This window comes from Botrytis deweyae (assembly GCF_014898535.1).
Source record: "Botrytis deweyae strain B1 chromosome Unknown BDEW_012, whole genome shotgun sequence".
NCBI lineage: Eukaryota > Fungi > Ascomycota > Leotiomycetes > Helotiales > Sclerotiniaceae > Botrytis > Botrytis deweyae.
The window spans coordinates 480,707-504,546 of NW_024066219.1; the positions used below are offsets into that span (position 1 = coordinate 480,707).

The following is a 23,840-nucleotide window of genomic DNA, read 5'->3' on the forward strand; positions in this document are numbered from 1 at the left end:
GCTCGTCATTTGGCACGTCAACTTAGTCCGGCGCATCCATAATATATGGAGTATTTTTGGGGAAACCTCAAAGTTTGCGACATTTCCCGAGTGTGCATTGGTAGATAATTTTGTTGAAGTGAGGCTTTGGTTGCATTGAGGGACTTGCACTCCAGAGCAGCGTGGATTTCGTTCCGAAGTCCGACGGGATTATCGGATTTAGGTGGTTTGAGACCTGGTGTTTAGCGGATTGCTAACTGATCGTCATTTCGTCTTGAGTATGGAGGTCATCTATGTTGTCGATGATGAGACGTTATTTTTCTCGTAATGGTTATGGACGGGGTACGGTGGTACTTGGAAGTGCACTTATTTAATCTGGTAACTCCCCGTCATTCAGCACAGTAGTTCCAAGAGTTCAACAATTAGCTTCAATAGAATCAATAAGTCATCTTCTCGAGATCTCCTCAATAAATATATTCAAGCCGAACATAGTAATTTTTACAAGTCATCTCTTCGGTCAAAATGTCTTCCAGTTCACTATTTCCCGCCGAAAGTGGTAAGATACCAAAAATTCCATACCAAATTTAAGATAACTGATCTCTTTCAACCCTAGGCCAGACCTTCACAAAGATATTCTACAATGATACCTACGCCGAAATCAGTCCTAAAGCTTCAAGCCATAGTGGCAAAGTAGTTTTTGTAAACGGAGCATCAAAAGGGATTGGTCGTGCAATTGCCCTCTCATATGCCAAATCCGGTGTGTCTGGTCTTATTATCAGCGCACGAGCTTCCTTGGCTTCTGTGGAAAGAGAAATCGAGGAAGTTTGTAAATCAGCAAATACTCCCGTTCCAAACATTCTTGCTCTGAAGCTTGATGTACTGGATTTTGCAAGCGTCGCAGAGGCTGCTAAATCTATCGAGACGACGTTCGGTCGATTGGATATTCTGATTAACAATGCGGGGTATTTTTCTTCCGCAACGAATACAGTGGATGGAGATAAAGATGAATGGTGGATGAATCTGGAAATCAACTTGAGAGGAGTGTACTGGGTTACCAAGTGCTTATTGCCATTGTTACTGAAGACAGATGGTGGCGATAAGACCATTGTGAATCTGTCAAGTGTGGCGGCTCTGCTCATGAGCCCTGGGATGAGTGGGTATCAGATGTCGAAATTCGGGCTTGTGAGGTTCACGGAAACATTGTGTGTTGAGTATGGGGATCAAGATTGTGAGTTACAGTTTTCTGTTTCCTTTGTTGGTGTGACTGAGTTTTAGGATGGTATACTAATGATTGATCTCTTAGTACTGGCATACTCTGTGCATCCGGGAGCTGTGGTGACTGATCTGTCAAGCGCATTGCCAGAAGATTATCGTAAAAGTAAGAGAAGCCAATTTTTCCACTTCGTTCTCAAAGGAATCTCCAATGCAATGATGCCGTATTGATTGCATAGGCGGTTTGCAGCTTTAGTTTTCAAGGAGTTGTACTGATATACATCCAATAGTTCTCATAGATACCCCAGAGCTTGCTGCCGACACAATTCCATATTTGACGTCTCAAAAGAGAAAGTGGCTCGCTGGTAGGTACCTCAGTTGTAATTGGGATATGGCGGAAATCATGAGCCGAGAGAAAGAGATAGTCGACGGGGATAAGTTGAAGTTCCGAATGAACTTTTAAAGTTGGAAAGATGAGAGATCGGATAGGACTTTTGGTTTTGGTAGTGTTTGGGTGCATACATACTCTTGTTGCTTTATGATTGTTTGGATGTATCTGTATCACGAAGAACTTCGAAGGCGCTTTAGTTGTTTTTTCCTACTTTTCCTGTTTACTTGTTTACACATAAGGGCGGTTAGTGATGTCTATGTTGTATCGATGCGATGAGATCATGAGAATCATTCATAGCCGCGGTAATAATATATTCTGTATTTATTATCATGGTCGCTGGATTCTTCTCAACTGCTGCTTGAATTCAAGAAACTTCGAGACAAGATGTAGTAGTCGGCCGTGCCTTCCTATTTACACATCCTTCGTACCTGACGAAATATTCAGAGAAGGAAGGAACATCCAACATAAGTAGGTCACCAAGATGATTTTGTTCTCTTCATCTCTTCATTTTCCTACACACTACAACACAATCTTGTTAATTACAGAACACTACAATTTGCTTCGCATCACTTCACATCACTTCGCATTCCTTTTCTTTGCTTTACTATCAAATTGGATCCATCATCTCTCGTCTTAAATAATCTTAAATGCACTGGGTAGCACATCAGGACATGTGTTGTAAGTTCTATTTTCTAAATGTTTCATTCATGTCATCGTCTCCTGGCATACTTGCTCATATTATTTCTGACACAGTCGAACCAACAGATCCACGATTCGCAAGAAATATGACTCCACAATCGACTGACCCGGAGACGATAAGACTCGTAAGTCTTCTTTCCTTCCTTCGCTCTAGATTTAAGATCTTTCTTCCGTTTCCCATCATCAAGACTTTCAATGTTCGATAAAGTCCCCAAGACTGACGAGTCTCGTCTACTCAACCCAATACGTCCTGTATCGATACTTTCGATGTCAACACACACAGAAGAATAATAATAAGTTTTAATTACTCAACCCAAAGTCCCAAAACTTTCAATCGTAGTACAAATTACAAGCTTGAAAAGTCACATCTCCCTCACTTGATCCATACCTCTCCATCAATTCCAATATACAATACAAAAGTAAGGTTTCTGCACCTGCCATATCAGTCCTTCATATGCCCAACATAAGTGCGGAGATTAAGTAGTCTCATCTATTGAAGTTTTAATTTCGAAATCTTCAACATGGATACAGACGAGGGTACTAAAAAGTCTCGTCTCGTCTCGTCTCGTCAAGTCATATATCAGCATCTGCAATTCCATCACATATTCCAGCACCAAGATCTCAGATTTGATCTAATTCATTGCAGAAGTCAGCATTCAAAGAAATCGACCAACAACAGGAGCTTCCTTTTGTCAGATTCTACCGCTGGTACGTTCTTCACAGCATTCACAAGCGTGCTTTCAAGAATGGCATCTTTCGAGAATCTATCCCCTGGGTCCTCGCCGGTGATTCCGCATGGAGCATCGAAAAAATCCTCTTCAAACTTTGTGATTCACCCGAAGTCACTGACGAGGAAAGAAAAATCATCTGCAACTTCCTCAACAAATATCATGAACAAGTCCTCGAACAGAATAAGACTGGTGCTCCTTCCACAGGCCTCGGAATTAAGATGATCGCAGAATGGGAGCATACTAAGCGATTGTTTGATTTGAATGATCCCAAGCATATGGCTGGGAAGTCATGGGCCAATGATCCACAACTTCACACTGATTGGGCTGCTTCCTGCGGATCAGATCGTCGCGAAGAAGAAGCCACCAAGGCCACTTGCATCCGTCGTGAGCAAGATGTCATTAATCTCAGCAACCACTCATGTGAGAAACATACTGCTCCTGAAGCCAAGCCCCTCGATATAAAATTCCCCTTGCGTAGCAAGAAATCCGAAGATATGGGCGCGTTTAAACACGAACTTTCTAGAAATGGCTCAACAAAGGTCCAGAGAGAGATACCAGAGATAGAGAGAGCCAAGAACATTAAATATGAGATGGAGAGAAGAAAGAAGAGAGTTGTTTCTGGAACGGCGAGTGGTTCAACCAGTCCAACTAAGAAGGTCAGATCAGAGGTCGTTGACTTGCTCTTGGATGAATTAGACTTGAGTGATGGTATGTAGGTCTTCATGACTCGATGAATATAATACTGATTTAACAAGGTTATTGATTATGAGATTGGGGTTGGTTCGGCATTCAGGTGTAGTACCAGTTTATGTGGGGATAGAGGGAGGAGGAATTGAGTCGGTTAGGGGAAATAAGTTTATTACATGGACTGGGTTTGTCAGAGGGGTTTGGTTTCGTCGAAGGGTTTGATTCAACGAAGTATCAGAGTTGTAAGCAGAGATTATTGAGTAGACTAATTTTATCTCATTGCTTGAAACGATATCTCGCCGCCTATTTTTTATTGGTGCGATCTAAAATTTTGATATTTCGTGGTAGTGATGAGATATCTGAAAATGCAGCACTCAACATTTTGAAGAAACAATAGTATCTGTATCTCTTATTGTTCTTCTCACTGGTCCAGTTCAATTGTGCAGAGTAAAAGTCTTGGTATCATTTCGCGTCGTAAGCTAAATCCTCATACATGTTTGGTATCCTATCCAATCCATCCAATCTTATCATGAATGCATTTATTCGTCTGTTCATTGTTCATTGCTCATTGCTCATCATTCGTCTACTCATCTGTTCATGACTTTTGAGTTCGTGGCGTCATCATCTCATCATTCTTCCGGAATTCCGATTCCATCTTACTCATGTGTAGCCAAACAAGCGCGTTTTCAACATCCAAACTAATGCGAAATTTCCAATTTAAATATCGCAGATGAATCTCATCAGATCCAATCCCCGTACCTTTCACCAAACCATTGCTGATTCACATCGAATGAGTCCTCGACACTTCATTCCCATTTCCTCCACTCATCATTCAATCTCTGAATCTCTCTCCCTATTCCTGGATTCGCAACCATACTCTCCCTACTCTGCCTCTTGGTAGCCGCTACATTAACCTTCCAGGCCAACTCTGCATTTCTTCTCTCTCTCGCCTTGGTAGCCAAAAGCATATAATCATCCGAGTTACAAGCTTTTTGGAAAATGACTCTCATTCTGGGAGAATATAATTGACAACTGGCCTTTTGTATTCGCTGTGGAGTTTTATTGAACATGAGTGGGATTGCCTTTCCATCTTCTAGTTCTGGGAGGATAACGTCATCAAAACACTCTTCGCAGACGGTAAATTCGGGCAATTGAGTGATCATGTACCAGCGGCGATCAGGAAGATCGGTAGCTTGTTGACATTCTTCTAGAATGGAAAATTTGCGGGCGAGTTTAGCAAGAGTGCGGGTGTCGGGGGAAGAGTTGTGGTAAGCAGCATCATCTGCAGTAGTTTCTAGAGCATCGAAATATTGAACGAAGCGTTTACTGTCAAAACGAAGGTCGCATATGCGGGGAATGGAGCTAGAATAATCTGTTTCGATGGTACGAACAAATGCACCACGGATGGGAGGAAGAAGTATCTCGACCGATCTAACGCATGAGTGACAAACGTCAAAGTTTTTGATTGGTAAGCCTGTCTTGGGGTCGATGATTGAGTTCCATGATCTGTTAAACGCTTCGCGTTTTCCAGGGCAGGGTGCCTCAACCGCCCCCACATTAGCGAGACCATAGAAAAGACCGAGATCGTTTCTTCGCTCCTTAAGCGTTAAAAGCCATGCTATTCGATACCAGGGCGAACTGCCAAAATCGCATATGATTGCAATGTCTGGTCTGCGAGGAGCGGGTATAAAGTGGTCTCGAAATCCTGTTGGTGCTATGATCGAGTTGAAGCAACTTGGACAAATGTCGAAGTTGGGACACTGAGGAAGCGTCAACCAATCTTGATAGCCAGTAGTAGGATTCATTCTCGGGCACGATGGGAGTGGCGCAACGCCACCTCGTCCTACATCTTCCGAATAACGACGATAGCTACCGACAGGTCTCTCTAGTTTATTTGAAGGGATCTGAGGAGGTTGAAAAGGGGGAGGTTGCCAATAGGGCTTATCGTTCGGAGCTGGTCGTGTACTAGCTGGACGATCTTCCTGATACTGAGTCACAGTTGGTGTGCGTCGAGTCTCGCCTGGGGAGTGTAGGTCAATTCTAGTTGGAACAGGAATTGGAAGAGGGAAAGGGGCCGGAATTTGTTGCATCTGTGGCGTTGATATTGAGCCTGGGACACTTGACTGACGAGAAGATGGTCTCGGGACTAAACCTGGGCTCAAAGGATTAAGTCTCTCCGAGCGGTGAATCTCTTGTGGGCCATATAAAGGAGAAATGGGTCTTGAACTAGGTCTGCGACCTTGTGGAAACGTCTCTGCTCTTTCAAATGGCTCTGTCCTAGGCAATTGATTGGGAGAAAGCTTTGGAGAAGGAAGTGGAGATGAAAGTTTAGAGTGATTTGATGACCTATTTGACCTTGGCGAGTCTACCCGACGCTCATAGTCATCTTCTGGCCGTAAATCCTTAGTCCTGCGGTGTTCACGCCGTCTACGCCCAGAACCTCGTTGAGAATCTCGTTCGGAACCACTGTCTGCAAGATCATCTTCACTGCTGCTGCAATACTGCAAGTTGGAAGTAGCCGATCTTTTAGGAGAGCGTGCACGTTCTGATCCAGATCCTCGATCCGACTTGCCAGATCTTAGTCGCTCGAATCGTTTTACATCTTCAGGTGTGGGCTGTGATTGTACAGTTCTTTCGTTTGAATTCCGCCTTGATCTTGAAGGAATCTCAAAATTTCCACTGTTCCTCTTTGCTGCGAGTGGTGTTCCCGATCGCGATATACTATTAGGAAAGTTGCTTTCACTATTTCTTTTCTCATTTATAGAATTGCCGCGTTTTCTCGAGCTCTCTTGTAATGAGTGGTGTCGAGGGACGGGCTGCGCAACGGATTCGAAAGACTCTTTCTGGCCCCTAGGAGTGTGCATCATATTAGGAGAGAGGAAGTATTCGCCAGTCGAAGTATGAGGAACATCTGGAGCTTTTGGAGTTTCGTCATTATCCCTGGAACCATATGCAGACGCACTCCTTCGGTACTTTGACGGAATATCTCGAGGGACTTTTGTCTGTATACTTGGCAATTCTTGCCTACTTCTTCTCCTTTCCAATGGAGGGGGTTTTAGCACCGGCTCGTTGTTGATTTTGTTCCTCTCATGCTCGTCCCCATTTGGTGCGGATTGGCGTTCTGATCTAGCTTGTTCCGGTCTGCCTCTGGGTTGCCTATCTTCATTTCTATACTGATTGGCTGATTCATTGTTAGAGCTTGTATCGGTTCCTGGTACAAGAACAAAACGTCGTTCGGAATTGTCATCACAGTCCCTTGATTCTTTCGGTCTTGGCGCAGCATGTAATCTCTCAGCCTCACTCTCACTGACATCAGACTCGAGTATGATAGGGTATTGATCGATAACACCACGACAAGGAGGATCGTATGAGGAAACAGAAGATGGTGCAGATTCTCGTGATAGTGAAATGGCCTCATCTTCTACTGTTGGTCTCGGTGGAGGTGGTCCTCTATGTCGAACACGACTTCTGCTTCTTGCACGTCCAGCATCACGATCGGAAGTGCCCAGGAAGCTAGATGTATAATTGTTTTGTGGAGGAGGGCTGGGAGTTCTTCTTCTATAGCTATATCTAAATAATGATTTAGCGGACCATCAGAACCTCCGGGGAAACTTGGTGGGGAGAAAACATACGGCGAAGGACTTCTTGCTCTAGAAGTTCGGAAGAATCCATTTGCCAACAATTCATTGACATCCCTTTCTTGTCGTCTATCAGGCCTTTCCATGCCGGTATGTGTAAATTTTGAGCTAGTTGGTTCTATGGTGTTATTGGATCAAGAGGACTTATGAGCTATGAAGCTTGTGTCCATGCGATTTGAGTGAGTATTATTAGATGGGATGAAAGATGATAAAATTAAGACAATGCCCTCAATCTTTGATATGTGGAGATTCAGGATTATTATTATTATTGTCTCTCGTAATAGCTCACCACTATCAATTCGTATAAATAGGTATTATTAGCAATGTTGGCAGTGGTAGTGGTAGTAGAAGTTTACTTTGCGTGTATTGAGAGTTTGAAGTAGGATATGACGGAACGAATTACGAGTGATGACTGGATTCCTTCCTTTTTCTGAGACATCTATGGTAGCCCTGGCCTGGAGGTTATCGCACACAGACATTTTTCCATGCGGCTAAAATTCTTCATGACCCCTCATTCGACCATTCAAATGATATTCACTGCACAAAGATCCTACATATAATACATACGATAAAAGAAGGAGCTGGAAAGTTAAAGTTGTATACGAATATACTCTACCAGTAGAAGAATGCTAATAGGATAATAACGCGATCTGGTGATGTCGTACTAAAGAGCGGTGGATCTAATAAGTAACAAGCAATGTAGGCAATGTACAATGTACAATGTAAAATGTAAGCAACGGCATCGTTGAAAGACGTACATTTGAATGCTACTTGGAACATTTTGCCTCGATAATTGGGACCATAGAACAGCTTTATCAACCCTCCATTTCAACCATCTGTCCAGTAAGAATACAGCCCCAAGTTTGCCCCCCTTTTCATCCAGACTTTGGATTGACAAACTAGATGCCGCAGGTCCCTGGAGATTTCCAATCGTTTTTATCTCGATTTCCTCGTATTATGCCCTTTCTACTTCCTCTATTACTGGCTGACTACCTTCAAGGGGGATATAATAATCCCATGATAGCGTGAGTAGATAATCGGGAGCGAGTACATCGTCCTCTCAAAACAAATGTAAAGGGAGATTTTCGCAGAAAAACGAGGATGTGTTCAAGTTCGATATTAAGATTGACAATATATAATCCCCCCTTTATAATATACATCCCTATGTACTGCCCAAGCAAGCTATTCACACATCTACCCCTAATCGTGCAAGAATTCCTGAATATCCTTGTCCTCATCATCCTCTTGTTGTTGTTTTCTCAACATCTCCTCCTGATCCAAAATCTTTCTGATTGCCTGTCTTTGCTTCTTTCGTGCCTTGCCGCCCCATTTGACATCACTCGAAGTGGCCTTGGCATCCTCCTCGCTATCGGTATCCTCGGAAGCCTTGGCCGAATCTCTAAAAGAATTTGCGCCAACATGCTTTTCCTTTTCCTTTTGTTCGGCATGTTCAGCTCTGGCTTTGGCATATTCTTTCTCTTGCTTCTTCGCACCAAGGTTGATGAAGTATGGCCTAATGAGAAGGTATGCTCCAACGACTGCGACGATTCGAATCCATTTTTGAAGTTCCATATCCTTCATTTGTGCGAAAGCTCCTGTTGTATTTCGGTAGAAATTGGCAGCTCCCATTTCTAGGAGATTGGTTATGAATTCCGCCATGTTTTCTGAGGATTGAAGTTGATTTGAATGATCTAGTACAATGTTGTTTGAGGACTGAATTTGGAAGGTGAATGATGCGGTCGATATATAGTGTTTTCAAAGAAAGTCGATGGGTGTATGTGAGAGATAATTTGAGACGAATTGGATTATATCATACAGTAGAATAAGTTGAGACTTGCGACACGGCGTAACTTTGAGATAGATTGTGAGATCTCTGGACGTGAAGGAAAGAGAAAGTAAAATGTGTCTTTTTGAAGAGATTATGGACAGCGCAGTGAAATTGAGGGAAATGAGATATAAATGTGGATTCTAGAATTTTTAGTTTCGGAGGCGGTCTCGCGGTCGAGGTAGTGAGGGTCCCGGCTTGACTTCGGTAAACGCGTTCTCCCTCAGATGACTTAACGCGACGATGATTTTTCCATTTCAATTTCGATGTCAATTGATGGATAGAAAGAAGATAAAAAGGCAATTCTCAAAGTATTGGCATTTTGACATTTTGACATTTTGACCTTATTGCTTTACTTTGCCTGCCACTTACGATACCGTGTTATCTCTCCAAATATGCCTCCGATCGATGATGAGCTCCATGAAGTGAGTAATTATACATGGGAAACCTCATATTTCTCATGTTACTTACTGACAATACAACTACTGACAATACAACTCGCAGCGACTCAAAGCAGCTCTTTGGTTTTCAATTGGAAAGATCGTGGAGGAAGAAGCCGTGCGGCTCAATTCAAATGCTACGAATCAATTCATCGGAGCATTGACTGAGATGGTATGGCATCAAATAGGTATGTTATATCCATCCTTATCCGTCAAGCAATCCCTTCTTATGGAGATGCGTCTTAGAGAATGTAACGATGGATCTCGAAAGTTTCTCCCGACACGCTGGACGATCAACTATAACGACGGATGATGTGTTACTCGTTACAAGAAGGAATGATGCCTTACACGATATCATCAAGGATTTCATCGATCAAGAGAAAGCGAAATCTACCAATGAAAAGGGAAAAGGTCGCACGAAGACCAAATGATGAGTCGCTGTCCACCCTTTTCCATCCAACCTTTATAAGATAACAAGATATACCAAGATACCAAGATACCCAGGAAGGCGGCGTTAGGAGTTACGAATATCATCATCTCGCAGTATAGTTGACAATCAAAATTTACACATTCGACATTACTTGAGTACCTACTGCCAAGAACGATCCCTTCCCCTCTCAATATATCGAGTCAGTGACGTGTGCTGTGTGCTCGCATCGTTTGTTCCCATCCAGCTGCCCATCAAGGTTTCCCGCACCAACCCCGGCATGAATGGAACAAGGGATTATTGGTCCCGTACATACATGCGATGATCTACCGTAAGACAACACCTATGGGATGCTGACACTGGTACTGTCGCATTTTCTATCTTTATTTCATTTCCTATATATCTTTGAAAGCTTCACTTCAATCCATCAACATTTCAAATCAGAGCAAAGCAAATCTATCTCACTCATCATGACTGAAACCTCAGCAGCATCAAGGGTATTCGCAATACCAGAGCTTCTCCATGAAGTCTTATCTTATCTTCCCCAGACTTGTCTTTTATCCACAATTCCACTTGTGTGCAGAAGTTGGGGGGTAGCCCTTACCTCACCGTCACTTGAAAGAGCTCAATGGTTTCGACCTGCGATACATAACGGACCGTCGACATGGTCAGATCTATTAGAAAAACAATTCGGTATCTTTTTTGATTTCAATCTTATATCGAATCGTAATGTACTTGACTCAACCGCATTCGACACTTTACCATGGAAGCGAAATCCCGACGCTTTTGTAAGTTTGCAATTTATGGGACTGCTCCGTCCTGCTTTATTTTCTACTTCTGCTTTGGATGCTGTGGCATGACTTGGTTTCTTGTCTCAATCCCATTAATTTACCATGGAAAGCTACCATTTCAGCCCCTTACTAACATCAATTACAGCAGAGAGCCGATGCGAGCTGGCGTGATATGCTCGTATTCCAACCTCCTTGTTATCAGTTTGCGATAGAGAGAATTAGGTATGATCGAAGTGGAATTATGCAACAAACTGTCATTCTGCCATGTCCTGAAGGTCTTAGAATGGGAATGGTCTGGGACATAGCACAAGAATGGTGTTTGAGAAGAAAACATTGGTTACAAATGTCGGGTCCTGAGGTCGAAAAAGAGTATCGAAACCCTGAAGTTGGATATGATGAACCGATGATTCCAAAGATGATACTGCACTGGCACATAACTTGTCCTCGTCGAGGTTCTCAGGCCAGTTTAGAAGACGATTGGGTCAGCAAGGGCAGAGAGGAATTTGATTTATTCAAATTGTAAGCGAAGCGGTCCTTCAGAAGCAGTCCCTCGGCAAAAGAAAGCAATTTCAGACCCCTCGACAGAATCAAAAATGTATCTCCGCAACGAAATATATTAAGCCTCGATACAACTTTTACTCACGAAGAAAGGCTCCGAACAACAATTTGCATTTACTCGCATGGCGGAGGCTCGAAGGCTATACAAGCTAATTTCTTTGAGACTGGTGCGCATGAGTGAGCAAATGAATGCAACAATTATATGGAGTGTGTTGAATATTATCATAATCTTTTTCTTTGTGCGCAAAATTTGGGGGTGGATCTGACTGAATGTGTTTATTTCAATGGCGCAATTGATCTCAAAATAGTTTTTCCAGTCTTTTAGGATCGGGTCTTTATTTGGGAGAAGTTATATATATATAATGGGTTTCAGGATGATGCGTGTTTCGGGATGGTTGGATCCTGAAGTCACTTGACAGTAAATAGATTTTTGATGGACTCCGCAGGCCTGGCATCTTGATTTTGGACATCTTCCGGGCATTGATCTTCAATTGGGCGTTGAAGAACACCTTGGCCAGGAAAATTTTCTACAAGCGAAGAAAGGAGTTGCATGAATCTAGAGATTCCAATAATCGTTCTGTATAACGTCTTCTACGCAACGGAACTAGCTGTTCAAGTTTATACTATTAGGCTTTGTTTCTCATTTGACGATGTAATGTTTGAATCGCGTCGAACACAAATACCTAGACATTTTGACTAAAACTACCTCTCAGAATACACATCCTAAAATCCTAAAGCTTAGAAGCGAGTTTTATAAGTCTAGATCCTCAACACAAGGTATTCCTACCTACTGTTTATCTACCTATCTATTTATCACCTGAGAAAATCGGAAGAAGATTGATTGTATCTGGAAATCAAGCCAATACCACTGTTACTATTATCCATTAGATATCTCTCTCTCTCCTTTCACCTATGTACCTAGTCACTAGGTACCTTCTCTATCCACCGATATTCCTCTCCCTCGCGCATGCAATCCAATTCTTGGACTATTTATCTGGACTATTATACATGGATATACCTGTAGTCAGGTAGGTAGGTACTTGGGTAGGTATTATCTATTGCAATTCTATGGAGATATGTAGATATGTATGTAGATGGGATGGGATGGGGGGTTTTCTATTCTATTTCATGCCCTTTCATCCCATTCCCTTTCATCCCATCCCATCTCATCACCCTCCCTTCCAATCCATCTCCACGCCCCAAAAATCAGCCTTCTCAACTTATTACATATCCCCAAACCGTACAGAACTATATACCTACCTACCTACCTAGATACATATACACATAGTATATGTATATCACCTACCCATCTACTTCCAATACAAAATCATAGCATAGCATAGCATGACATAGCATGACATAGCACATCAACCTCGCTACCCCGAGGATTTACACTCACTCCCATTCATCACTTACAATTTGTTTCGACTAATACAATATAGGAAATAGAATATAGAATTGAGAAAATAGGAAAGGTGGTTTTTGAATGTTTGTCTGGAAATGGTGTAGGAGATGGGTATCGTGTGGATGATATATCCAGCGTTGGGAAGTATATGATAATAGTCTTTTGGGATATATATCACCCCCCGTCCATTCCTGACATGCGTGAAGTGTCAAATCCATCTCACTTCCAATTAATCTGTCGCAAAAAGGAGGGATCTTCAGTTCCCTCTTTTTGTATTTAGCCATAAAGATATGAGGAATGCAATGTTGTTGCAACCTCACCTGTTGTTTGCTACGACATCTTCACCTCGGCCAATACGATTCTTCTCTCATTCGAATACATTCAGTTGAAAGCAATTTGTACTTCATTGACAAAACCAAATGTTGCTTAATTAATATCGTCATTGCTTTTATCGTTTCGTAACTAATGTACAGTGTAACCATTATTGTCATAAACCCACTCATCCATCTCTTAACATCTCATAAACCCATTCCATTATTACCATTTTTTAATTGTTGTAATCGACCTTAGTACCAAAGGCCTTCTCAAAACCAGTCAAAGTAATGCGATATCTAACATCATTGACCTTGACCTTCTCAACCGCCTTCTTGCAACCCTCCTCACTAATATCAATCGTCTCAATCATAGGCTTGATCTTCTTATCAGCTGCCAATTGCAACATAGCTTGAGCTTCCTTGCGCGAACCAATATGTGATGCAGCGATCTTGCAACCATTGCTAACAAAATCTTGTGCCATCAATTCAGGAAGTGGCTTATCTGGGAGACCGACATTGTGGAATTCTCCATTGACGGCAAGAGTAGACATGTAAGCAGTGAGATCAAACTCATTGGTCATATCTGCGCAGTTGAGGATGAAGTTGAAAGTGAAAGCAAGAGGCTTTTGCCAGTCTTTGTCTTGGGTGGAAACGAAATGATCAGCTCCCAATTTCAAAGCTTGTTCCTTCTTGTTTGGGGAATGGGATAGAGCCCAGACTTCGGCTCCCAAGGCTTTGGCCCAGAGAATACCAAAATGTCCAAGTCCGCCAATACCAAGAATTGCAACTTTCTTGCCAGGTCCAGTGCCAGCACGGACAAGAGGCGAATATGTGGTGAGACCAGCACACATCATTGGTGCTGCATCAGTCGATTCAAGTCCGTCTGGAACCTTGAAAACGAACTGTTCGTGAACTCTCGAATGACTGGAATAACCTCCTTGTGAGAAGATTTGGTTTCCATTGCTATCCTTCATGGGTTTATCACTGTGACCTTCATCCTCATTATATGGTGCCATATATGTGTCAACCATCTTGGGACAGTAGTTTTCGTTATCGCTCTTGCATTGTGGACATTGCATGCAGGATTGGACTTGAGCACCAACTCCAACACGGTCACCGGGCTTGACGAGTGTTACTTTCTCGCCGACTCGGAGGACTTTTCCGATGATCTCGTGGCCGACACAGAGAGGGGTGGTGGCTAGATCGCCCCAACCACCGGTGATGGTGTGAACGTCAGAACCGCAGACTCCGCAGCACTATATCCAGATGGTAAGTCAGCAAACCATCATTAGAATGCACTAAGAAATGAACCGAGAAAGCAGAGTATGTAAAGGATTACGAACCTCATTGACAATGTCAACATCATGTGCTTCGAACTTCTTGGCGGGGAACTAAAAGAGTTGTTAGTAAAGAGTATGATGGGGAGTGTCTTGATGAGCCCAGATTGAAGCTTCTAGGAAAGTTGTTTTTCTTTAGAGCAGTTGAATGGTCGAGGGGAACATACCTTGGCTTTCTTAAAATCACTCCATTTCTCGGTGGAAGAGATAGTAAATCCCTCGATCTGTTCTGGAACGCTTGAAGACATATTGGAGGATTGTCTGTTTTTGATGGAAAGAGTGAATTGGTCTAATTGGGTGAGAGTGTTTTGATAGAGTGTTTGATGGTAATTTTGAAATTCTTGCTGTTCTTGAGATAACATTCAGATGGGAATCAAGTTATTATAATCGTTCGAGTTTGGGATTTGTAATATCGATTTCACATCAACAAACAAGATAAATCCTACCTAGTCCTCATGGGCTACTAATTCAAAGCAGCAGGAGCAATGAGCCGCAAAATCAATGAATGAGGTCATTCTTTTCGTGTCTATTGTAGAATTCCTACGATACAATGGGGAAAGAGCCAATTGGGAAGGGAAAGAATGAATTGCCATGTATTAGAGAATGGAATTCTAGAACGACAAGTAGTCTGTGCCAAGAAAATATCATGGCATTTAGACATAAACCAATGGACCGAAATCATCGAATGTCATCGATATCATCGAGTTATCGCAGATAGAGTTGATGGTTGACGGTTGAGAGTACTATCTCCGAATATCTGTTGAAATCGATAATCGACGTCATGATAAAAAGTGGATGGTGGTTAAAAATGGTGACGTGAGTGAAAGGGTAATACGGCAACCACACCATCTCTTTGACCTGATTGAGAACTCTTTGCATGAAATGGTGGATGAAGAGGGGAGTAAAAGTTCCGGAAAGAGAAAGATAAGAGAAGACGGTTTTCTCAACTCTGAGATGTGGAATTTGGATTTCACATGTGTAGACGGGTAGGTATGTGTTTGGTATATGTTGTGCTTCTTGATTCATATTTTTGTGAGAAGCACGTCCACAGGGTCCGAACGTTCAGTAGTCTTTCTACCAACCCAAACGACAAACAAAAATCCCAAGATTGCTATAAACTCAAATAGTACTCAATGTGTACTACTCGTACATACAGTATTGTTCGATCGAGTGAGCGTGAATAATGCCTCTAGGAAGGAATTACAATATGGAGTAGATGATTCGGCTCGATCCCCAATGGAATGAGGCTTACACTTCTTCTGTAGATAGAGACTACAGTACAATGCTGGATGTGTCTATTTCTGCCGATGATCTTTTGTAAAGAGAGTTCGATAGCGTTTAACAGTTGTGTCCTGTGACTCCTATGTAGTAACTTACATGTCGCATGGAGACTCATCAGAGAAGTGAAACCTTTAGAATAATCCAGCCATATGAACTCCGTCCGGCATACTCAGTACATATGTAAGTTCTTATATAATTTTCATAAAGAACCTTGACGTCCATCATTAATCTATCAAGGTTCGGATGGTTAGTACTAGCGTGACTCGTCAACCAGATTCATCATCCCTTTTCTAAAGACGGCTCTTACATGGCGAGGACGGCTCTGTGCAGAACCATTACCATTGAAGATCGAGCACTTTCACAGTATTGGCAAGAAAAGCCTACAGACACCATGTTCATCCACATCACGGGAATCCCGAGGACAATACCCGGATACACCGTATTCATACTCCTATTATAAGCCCCTGACTCCTGAGGAAGATCTATCAAATCCTACGGACGTCAACTCTTCTTCATCAAACGTCCGTCCACCTATCCGTCCATCACATGCACATCTTTTTGTTCATCACAAATTAATTGTCTCAAGATTACGAAAGCACACGTGCCCAGTGCTAGTGCACGCCCCTTTCGTCCGGTTAAGCTCGGTAATCACCAAGCACAAATTCATTGCCTACTTAGGAGCCAAGACCGAGTATTATCAAATGGAAATCTCCACTGCACCGAAACGAGTCGTGTGAGCGATTTTTCGATGGCTTTATGCCAAAAAAATAGAATTGGGATTGAGAACGGCATTTGTTCCGAATTCATAATTGAGAATATACATCTGGGGATGTGTCAAACTTTTCTTTCCGACAGGTGCAGCTAGATCGATTGTATTGTTAAAGTTTCTTCATGGGGAAGCTGGCCGCCGGAGATTTATTAAATCTTATTACATTCGCTGATGGTTAAAGATGTTGAAGATGTGAAAGTGAAGGTTCTAGGTAGGTATCGAGATTGAAACGGAAGGAACACGAAAGCCATGACAAAATCATCGGAAATCTTCCCTTGTTAGTTTGGGTTTCCTCTTGTTTTCCTCCAATTGTTCTGATTGAGTAATTAAGTGATTACTAGGTAAGTGTTCCACTTCCGCTAAAAGCCGCTCAAAGCATCAACGGTGGGGCAAATCCTTACTTGGGGTCAGGAAACTAACACCGATAAGGATACCTAGCAAACATTTTGTCTTTCTATTTCTAGTAAAAGAGGTTGAGACACAGGTAAATACCTGCTGGTACCTCAATCGCAAACACTGTCCACCAACTTCTAATACCGATTAACATTTTGAATGCCACATGGTCACATACCCGTTGCATCCTACATTGCCGTTGATCGACATAAGCCGTTGCTGTGCGAAAAAAGGCGTTTAGGTACCTTTTCTTTTCTTACATTAACTCGTAACCTCAATCTCCATATTTATCATCTTTTTGCGGAGATGTGGGAGGTGGGATGCCCAGTAAATGAATCCTTGACTCTTGTGCCGTTTTTTTCAAGGGGGAGCGGGGGATTCCAGGAATGGCTACTAGATGCGCTATCGTCCATGAATTTTGTTTGATATGAGGCTTCAAATCTAGGCCGGAATAACAATGCCCTAGATCTAATTGGATACTATGAAGTTCCTTAGCTCTCAAGAAGAACTGTGCGGAGTAGGAGGGGATCGAGGTGATTTTAGCTTTGGTGGGGAGAAGTTATTGATACAACAAACGAAGGAAGTACGAAAATGCTATCAGATTCTTTTCAGATCGTCTAACTTTTTAGATGAGTTTCAGACGAGGAAGAACACATTGTGTGATTCATGAATATTTCTATACTCTCCACCACGAAGTACAGCAGGCGTTATACAGATGAACTCGGAGCAGTGCTAATTCCCTCATGCTACCTACCATCTATCTGCCTTTGGTATGTACCGGTACTCGGCCTACCGGTAGGTGCAGGTGTATTAAGGAATACCCTTCATTATAAGTCAAAACTACCGTTTGAGTGCAAAGTAGCATCATGTTTAAACTTATCAGAAATATTTATTAGATATTAACAAGATTTTGATCCACGCGATTCAAATTTGTGTTTCTACTTAGTCTCATATGCCTGCGATCTCCCAACTTCCCTCATGATAGAAGCTTTTTATCCTTGCTCTGTCCTCCACAAAAAAGACTTCTCCAATAAATATAAATACCAGGTGCTAGGTATATTATTTCTTTAGTGTCCTCTACAATTTCTACAACCTTATATAGTTGGGAGCTCCCTTCCACACCTTCCGATCGTTTTTAATTTTCTCTTCGGTCATATCATTATCATTAATTCTAGTTTGGGATATTACTAGTGTGGAATCAGAAGCAAAAATTTAAATATACAGTCTCAGTATTATTATCTTCAGATCACATGCCAAACCGACCCCTTCATTCTCGTCTACACAATTATTGGCTTTTCTACACCTGGTCGATATTCACATGCTTCCTGTACTCCCCAAAAGTACTTAGTCCATAAAATTTTCTTGTCTCACACAATTCTAGCAGTAACACAATGGATCCCGCATCTTTGAGCTTGTTGCAATCCGCTGTGCACGACGAGGAGCAACGAGATTTGGCAATGGGAGAACTTTCCGGAGCCCAATTATCGCAACCACAATCTCCCGGTGCTAAGTCGAAAAAGAGAAAGTCATTAGATGGAGGAGAAACCGCAGTTCCCGAAAAGAAAAAACGTTCTTCAATCGCATGTACAAATTGTAGAAGTCGAAAAGTACGGTGTGATGTGGAGCGTAGTGAGCGCGTCAACGACGCTGGAGAAAGAGTATGTAACAACTGTGCAATTGATGGAATACAATGCTTAGTCCCTGGAAGTAAAAGGAGAAGGTTAGTTACACAGACGGCTAAAAGCCATAATTTTAAAATTGTATATTTTATTAACATATGCAATGAGCAGAACCAAACGAGGCAGTAGCGATACCGCCGCCGAAGCAGTTCCCCTCCAAGCCTACACGGACAATATTGTATATCCCCAACAAGCTTCAAATAATGAGATAAGACGGGCATCTGGGCCCAGCGTTACATCCCAATCCCAGCATTTACATGAGCATGTGCCTCATTCAATCTGTAAGCAGGGGCTCGTTCAGAACACGATTTGTGCTGGTTAATATACTGACAATTCCAGACCAGTCAGCCCTTCATTCAAAAGAAAGCGATGATATTGATGGGCAAAGGCTCGCACAGCTTGCGCATCGAGCTTCTATGACTGGCGATCTAGTTCGCACCCGTCTGGCATCCTCCCCACCTCCTTCATTGAAACATTCACTTCCGGCATATATCAACCCCCTTCCTTCGAAAATGACCTCTGTCGATATAGACTACCTGTGGGCGAAAAGCGCATTACTTATTCCCGAACCTCCGCTACGGAATGCTTTGCTTCAAGCTTTCATCGAATACATTTATCCATATATGCCACTTCTAGAATTACACAAAGTTTTGCAGATAATCAATGATGAAGGGAGGTCTGGCGCAATGAGTCTCTTGCTTTTCCAATCAATAATGTTCTCTGGGACAGCCTTTGTGGATATGGAAAGCTTGAAGCGCGCTGGGCATCGTACAAGGAAAGCAGCGAGGAAAGCATTTTTCCAGAGGGCCAGAGTATGTAACAAGCTTGCATGGGCGCACTTCGAGCAGTACTGACTATATTCAGGTTCTGTATGATCTAGACTACGAAAATGACATGCTAACTGTAGTGCAATCTCTTCTTCTCATGACATACTGGTATGAAACGCCCGAAGATCACAAAGACACTTGGCATTGGATGGGCAGAGCGATTGATCATGCATACACGCTTGCGTTGCATCGGGACCCGAAAGGAATGGATGCTGACCATAAACTAAGAAAACGAGTATGGTGGTCATGTTTTATGAGAGACCGACTCATCGCATTGGGAATGAGACGTCCGACTAGGGTTAAGGATGAAGATTGTGACGTACCAATGCTGGTTGAAGGTGATTTCGAGATCAAGGCACTCGATCCACGGATTTCAATAATCTCTTCGAAATGTTCTTTGATAAGAGATGTTGAGGCTCAACGAGAGTTGGCTCTCATGTGTATTTCGAAAGCTGAATTGTGTTTATGCATCAGCCAAATCTTGGTGGCGCAATACTCGGTCCTCGGAAGACATCAAAGTGCTTCCAGTCAATCTGAAAATACTACGTCACAGATTATGCTGTTTCCCAAGAAGTCGGCATCGTCAGAAGAGGTCGAGCAATGCGATTTGGCACTCGATTTATGGAAGAAAAATCTTCCCCAAGCATGTGTCTACTCGAATCAGTTGAGAAAAGGAAACAGTGGGCAGCCATTATTTGTGGCATGTTCATTGTTACATATGATTTATTTCACGGCGACCTCTGCCTTGCACAGACCACGAGTTTTACCTGCAGGGCCAAATCAACCGGAACCACAAACGCTTTTCGCGCTTTCACGTGAAGTGGTGACCAACGCTGCTATTGGGACTACGAACATTGTTCATGATATGCATAATTATGATCTGGAGAAATACCTTCCTACCACAGGCGTGACAGCTCTACTTCCAGCTATCATTATTCATTTACTGTTGGTTAGGTCTCCACAAGAGAATGAGAGACAGCCTGCTCTGGAAGGCTTTTGTCTATGTATGACTGTTCTCGAGAGTTTGCGCGATAACTACTCTTCAGCAGATTACGCAACTCAGTTCTTAGAGGCAGCTGTCCGAAAAGCAGGCATGGAGGAGATCATAGGCCGTGCTAGAGAGACGGCAAGACGTGAAGATGCTAAGCGCAAAGCGGCTTTGGCATATGAGAGAAAGCGAGCACAGCTGGAACGTGCACAGCGGTCTATGGATGAAAGAATCACACCACCAGTTGACACTCAATTGAATGGTTTCGAGTCTTTGGGCACTCTCGTTGATAGTTCAACTGCGATATACAATGGCCACTTTGCTCATTCGCCTCCAGACAGTGACGCTGTTCTTGGTGGAACAAGCTCGAAAGTCTCCCATGATCCAAATGATATGTTTGAATTCTTGGACATCAACTACAATGATGGTGGTGAATCGGGAGGATTTTATGATATGGATCTATTCAGTAGAGAGATTCCGGGATTCGGTAGCAGAATGCCTAGTCCTCAACCTGGGGATAATCTCACGCTGTTCGATCAACCTTACATGGATGTTCTGGGCATTTAAGCATGTTTAATGACTTGAGGTGTCAAGTTCTCTTCATTCCATCATTCTCAAATTTGGTCGGTGGAAGCTGGCAGTCCTGAGTAAGACTTGGTATATGGTGTACTGGAAACGGTTCGGTCGGATAGCTTTCGATGAAGCCCTTAATGGGCAACTTTGGCGCCAATACGCATGGGGTGGGGAAATAATTGGCGTTCGGGTCTGATGTTTCGAATGACTATCGATTGACGCTCGTCTGTTATCCAAAATTTGATGTTAAACATGGACGAGACTTGAGATGATAGACCCAATTCCTGGAGATTATGTCTTGGCATCAAAAAATGGCGTCGCTTCTTATATATGGTTGGGTTGGGTTGGGCTGGGCTGGGTTGGTGCTTGATGAATGATTTGATATCTGCATTCCATTTTTTGATTTAAATGTTGAATGAGAATGATAGGTCTGTGGTGTATGGTTTGCGCTCGGGCGGCGACTGAGGATCTGGGATAGATTATAATGAAGAGGAAATGAAGATAGACAGCTAAACCACATTATGAATGGGTTTGAGGCGTTGTGTTTTGCATTACAAAAGTTGCTCAGTTAGCAGGTCTTATAATAGAATGAATGAATTGATTGGATAACAGTATTGCATTATTTGCCTGATATCATTATGATGAATTGTCTCTTCTCAACGCTGTGAGACGATAATGAGATGGGATTTTGAGAAATGAGAGAGGGAAAGTTGGATAGTATATATATAGAGATATACCTACGCACGCCTTACCCTCGGGTAGGTATCTGTGCTAAAAATATAATTACTCATTGGACGGCACGGCACGTACTCGGCCCCGGCAACGCTATCCTCGGTATTTGCTCGGTAGAGGGTGGTTAGTGCGCTAGGTTAGATTGGTTAGGTTTGGGGTAATTTGGGGTAATGTGGTGTGTGGTGTGGGGAAAGGGGAGAACCGAGTGCGGGGTTCGGGTTGGGGATTAGGGGATGGGATGGGATGAGATGAGAAAGGAAGATTTAGGTTTGGGTGCGTTTAGAGATTGGAGAGTGTATGGGCTGGTTGTTTGAAGGAGAGGGGGGTTGCGTGTGGGTTTGTGGTTTCTGTGGTGAGTAGAGATTTGATATGTGTGATTAACCTTTTTTCTTTTCTTTCCGTTTGGGGGGTAGTGGGATCGGAAGAGATGTTCCGCATGACTTTGCTGGATTTTTTTTGTTTCGACGACTTGGAGTTTGGGGCTTGCAGTTTGATGGGCTTTGCTTCCTTGTTAGTGAATAGTTGTGCTCGTAGTTGAAAGGATTGGTTTTGTTACATTTGAAGGTTGAGGGAATTTAAAAATATATGATATTGATGGAATCTTGCCTTTTCTGGAGTCTGGAACTACAGGCTATCGATTACTACAATATAGAAGAGGAATCTTGGTGAATGCTCCTGGGGATTGAGAGATTTTCAGCCTGTGGTCTTGTTGTACAAATATTCCTATCTTTTCACATGATAAGGAGACATTAACCAATCTTAACCCGTACACCACCAAGCCTCCCTATTTCTAAAACTTGGGCTCAGATTCTGCTCGTTTCACCATTGAAGAGTCCTCATCCTCTTGTATACCAGAATCTATATACCAAGACTTGCAACTTGCAAACCCGAGTTTGCTATTGAGAGTTTGAAATTGAGACCCTACTCATTGGAATCATTAGCATCTGGTTGTGGATATACGAACCAGGTTTTAAACTTACGCTTCTGTCACAAACATTCTTAAAATTGACGACATCTTGAAATATTGGCTGGATCTTCTCAGCCAGTGGATTACACGCCCACTCCCAAATATATTTTCCATTCTTCGCTACTCGATAGGCTGTTGCCATTGCAATCTAAGTAGCAATATGAATGCTTTTGATTGCGACACCAAACTTAGTATTCAAACTGATGATAGAATTCGCGGCTTTGATGGAAATCAGATAGAAGATAACCGAAACCAGCCGAGAATCGCTGTAACCATGCAAGTGATGAAAAGAGGGACTGCTGACCAAAGTTGGTTCTGGAAAGCCCAAGCCCCGCAGGGCGTCGGCGATTCAGGTGGGCTTCCAATATCATTATGAGTCTCGAGGAAGTTTAGAAGTGTTCTTCCTTCTTCTACGGCTATTACTATGGTGAAGCCAGTGATGAGAACTCGTGAGATGAATCGGAGGATACGGATACGGCGCTTGAGTTTCTATAGGCCAATAACCTTAATTGTGAGCTCATACTATGAAACAATTTTGCTTAATTAATCTTGCTTTATCAGATCCTGATGAAGGAGACTTGTAGGTTGTGTACTGGATACAGGATTATAAGGATTGTTCGGCTCGAGGTGAGCCTCGTTAGTCAATCGACTATAATGAGTCCGCCATTTTGTCCACGATTCAGCCCCTACCGCCTTTTTCACACAAGATCTAAATCAGCTTGAAAGTACTCTGAAGCCTTTCCATGATCTTGAGAGTCTAGAGCTGTTATGTGACGGAATGAATCGACCAGTTCGAGGATTTGAAATGAGTAAGAGATTTTGGATTGGACTGTGGAAGGCAGCGCGATTAGCGCCAAATTTGAAGACTTTACATCTAGGATTGCTTACCGTCGGGTATTGTGATTTCGAGGCTTACGAATATGTGCCTCTCAGAAAGGTCTTGAGGAACTTTACCTAGCCTTCGTTGACTCGCTTACGACTCGATAACATGACCTTTATGCGAGAAAGATTTGACCGCTTTTCTCCTCAGGCACGCCTCTTCTCTGCGACATCTAACATTGTGTCATATTTATCTAATTCGAGGTTCGTTTCAGGGGTTATTTCAAGCTCTGAGAGAAGGCCTCAAGCTTGAAAGTTTTCGTATCGATGGTCAAACGCATTCATCCGTCGGTATAGAACTATGGTAGTGAGTATCTC

General features: G+C 42.7%; 8 protein-coding genes across 8 annotated transcripts; 5 read left to right on the top strand and 3 right to left on the bottom strand.

Moving 5' to 3' along the window:
• Positions 1–501: 501 nt before the first annotated feature.
• Positions 502–1,654, top strand: EAE98_005971 (uncharacterized protein; the record flags this gene model as incomplete). The annotated part of the gene is made up of 4 exons (XM_038953593.1): positions 502–535; positions 593–1,207; positions 1,283–1,357; positions 1,482–1,654. 4 exons carry the CDS (start codon positions 502–504, stop codon positions 1,652–1,654), a joined length of 897 nt encoding a protein of 298 aa, XP_038809988.1.
• A 575-nt stretch (positions 1,655–2,229) lies between these two features.
• On the top strand, positions 2,230–3,728 carry EAE98_005972 (uncharacterized protein; the record flags this gene model as incomplete). The annotated part of the gene is made up of 3 exons (XM_038953594.1): positions 2,230–2,260; positions 2,336–2,406; positions 2,928–3,728. 3 exons carry the CDS (start codon positions 2,230–2,232, stop codon positions 3,726–3,728), a joined length of 903 nt encoding a protein of 300 aa, XP_038809989.1.
• Positions 3,729–4,088: 360 nt separating this feature from the next.
• On the bottom strand, positions 4,089–7,855 carry EAE98_005973 (uncharacterized protein). The gene is made up of 2 exons (XM_038953595.1): positions 7,332–7,855; positions 4,089–7,269 (listed from the first exon to the last, which is right to left on the bottom strand). Exons 1-2 carry the CDS (start codon positions 7,421–7,423, stop codon positions 4,506–4,508), a joined length of 2,856 nt encoding a protein of 951 aa, XP_038809990.1. The 5' UTR covers positions 7,424–7,855; the 3' UTR covers positions 4,089–4,505.
• Positions 7,856–8,537: 682 nt separating this feature from the next.
• On the bottom strand, positions 8,538–8,996 carry EAE98_005974 (uncharacterized protein; the record flags this gene model as incomplete). The annotated part of the gene is made up of 1 exon (XM_038953596.1): positions 8,538–8,996. One exon carries the CDS (start codon positions 8,994–8,996, stop codon positions 8,538–8,540), a length of 459 nt encoding a protein of 152 aa, XP_038809991.1.
• A 286-nt stretch (positions 8,997–9,282) lies between these two features.
• On the top strand, positions 9,283–10,033 carry EAE98_005975 (uncharacterized protein; the record flags this gene model as incomplete). The annotated part of the gene is made up of 3 exons (XM_038953597.1): positions 9,283–9,587; positions 9,667–9,790; positions 9,849–10,033. The coding sequence occupies exons 1-3, from the start codon at positions 9,558–9,560 to the stop codon at positions 10,031–10,033; spliced, it is 339 nt and encodes a 112-aa protein (XP_038809992.1). The 5' UTR covers positions 9,283–9,557.
• Positions 10,034–10,499: 466 nt separating this feature from the next.
• Positions 10,500–11,343, top strand: EAE98_005976 (uncharacterized protein; the record flags this gene model as incomplete). The annotated part of the gene is made up of 2 exons (XM_038953598.1): positions 10,500–10,817; positions 10,966–11,343. 2 exons carry the CDS (start codon positions 10,500–10,502, stop codon positions 11,341–11,343), a joined length of 696 nt encoding a protein of 231 aa, XP_038809993.1.
• Positions 11,344–13,330: 1,987 nt separating this feature from the next.
• EAE98_005977 (uncharacterized protein) lies at positions 13,331–14,682 on the bottom strand (the record flags this gene model as incomplete). Its single annotated transcript, XM_038953599.1, has 3 exons — positions 13,331–14,353; positions 14,441–14,488; positions 14,602–14,682. The coding sequence occupies 3 exons, from the start codon at positions 14,680–14,682 to the stop codon at positions 13,331–13,333; spliced, it is 1,152 nt and encodes a 383-aa protein (XP_038809994.1).
• A 3,586-nt stretch (positions 14,683–18,268) lies between these two features.
• EAE98_005978 (uncharacterized protein) lies at positions 18,269–20,938 on the top strand (the record flags this gene model as incomplete). The annotated part of the gene is made up of 4 exons (XM_038953600.1): positions 18,269–18,597; positions 18,668–18,837; positions 18,896–19,368; positions 19,421–20,938. The coding sequence occupies 4 exons, from the start codon at positions 18,269–18,271 to the stop codon at positions 20,936–20,938; spliced, it is 2,490 nt and encodes an 829-aa protein (XP_038809995.1).
• Between the last annotated feature and the right edge of the window lie 2,902 nt (positions 20,939–23,840).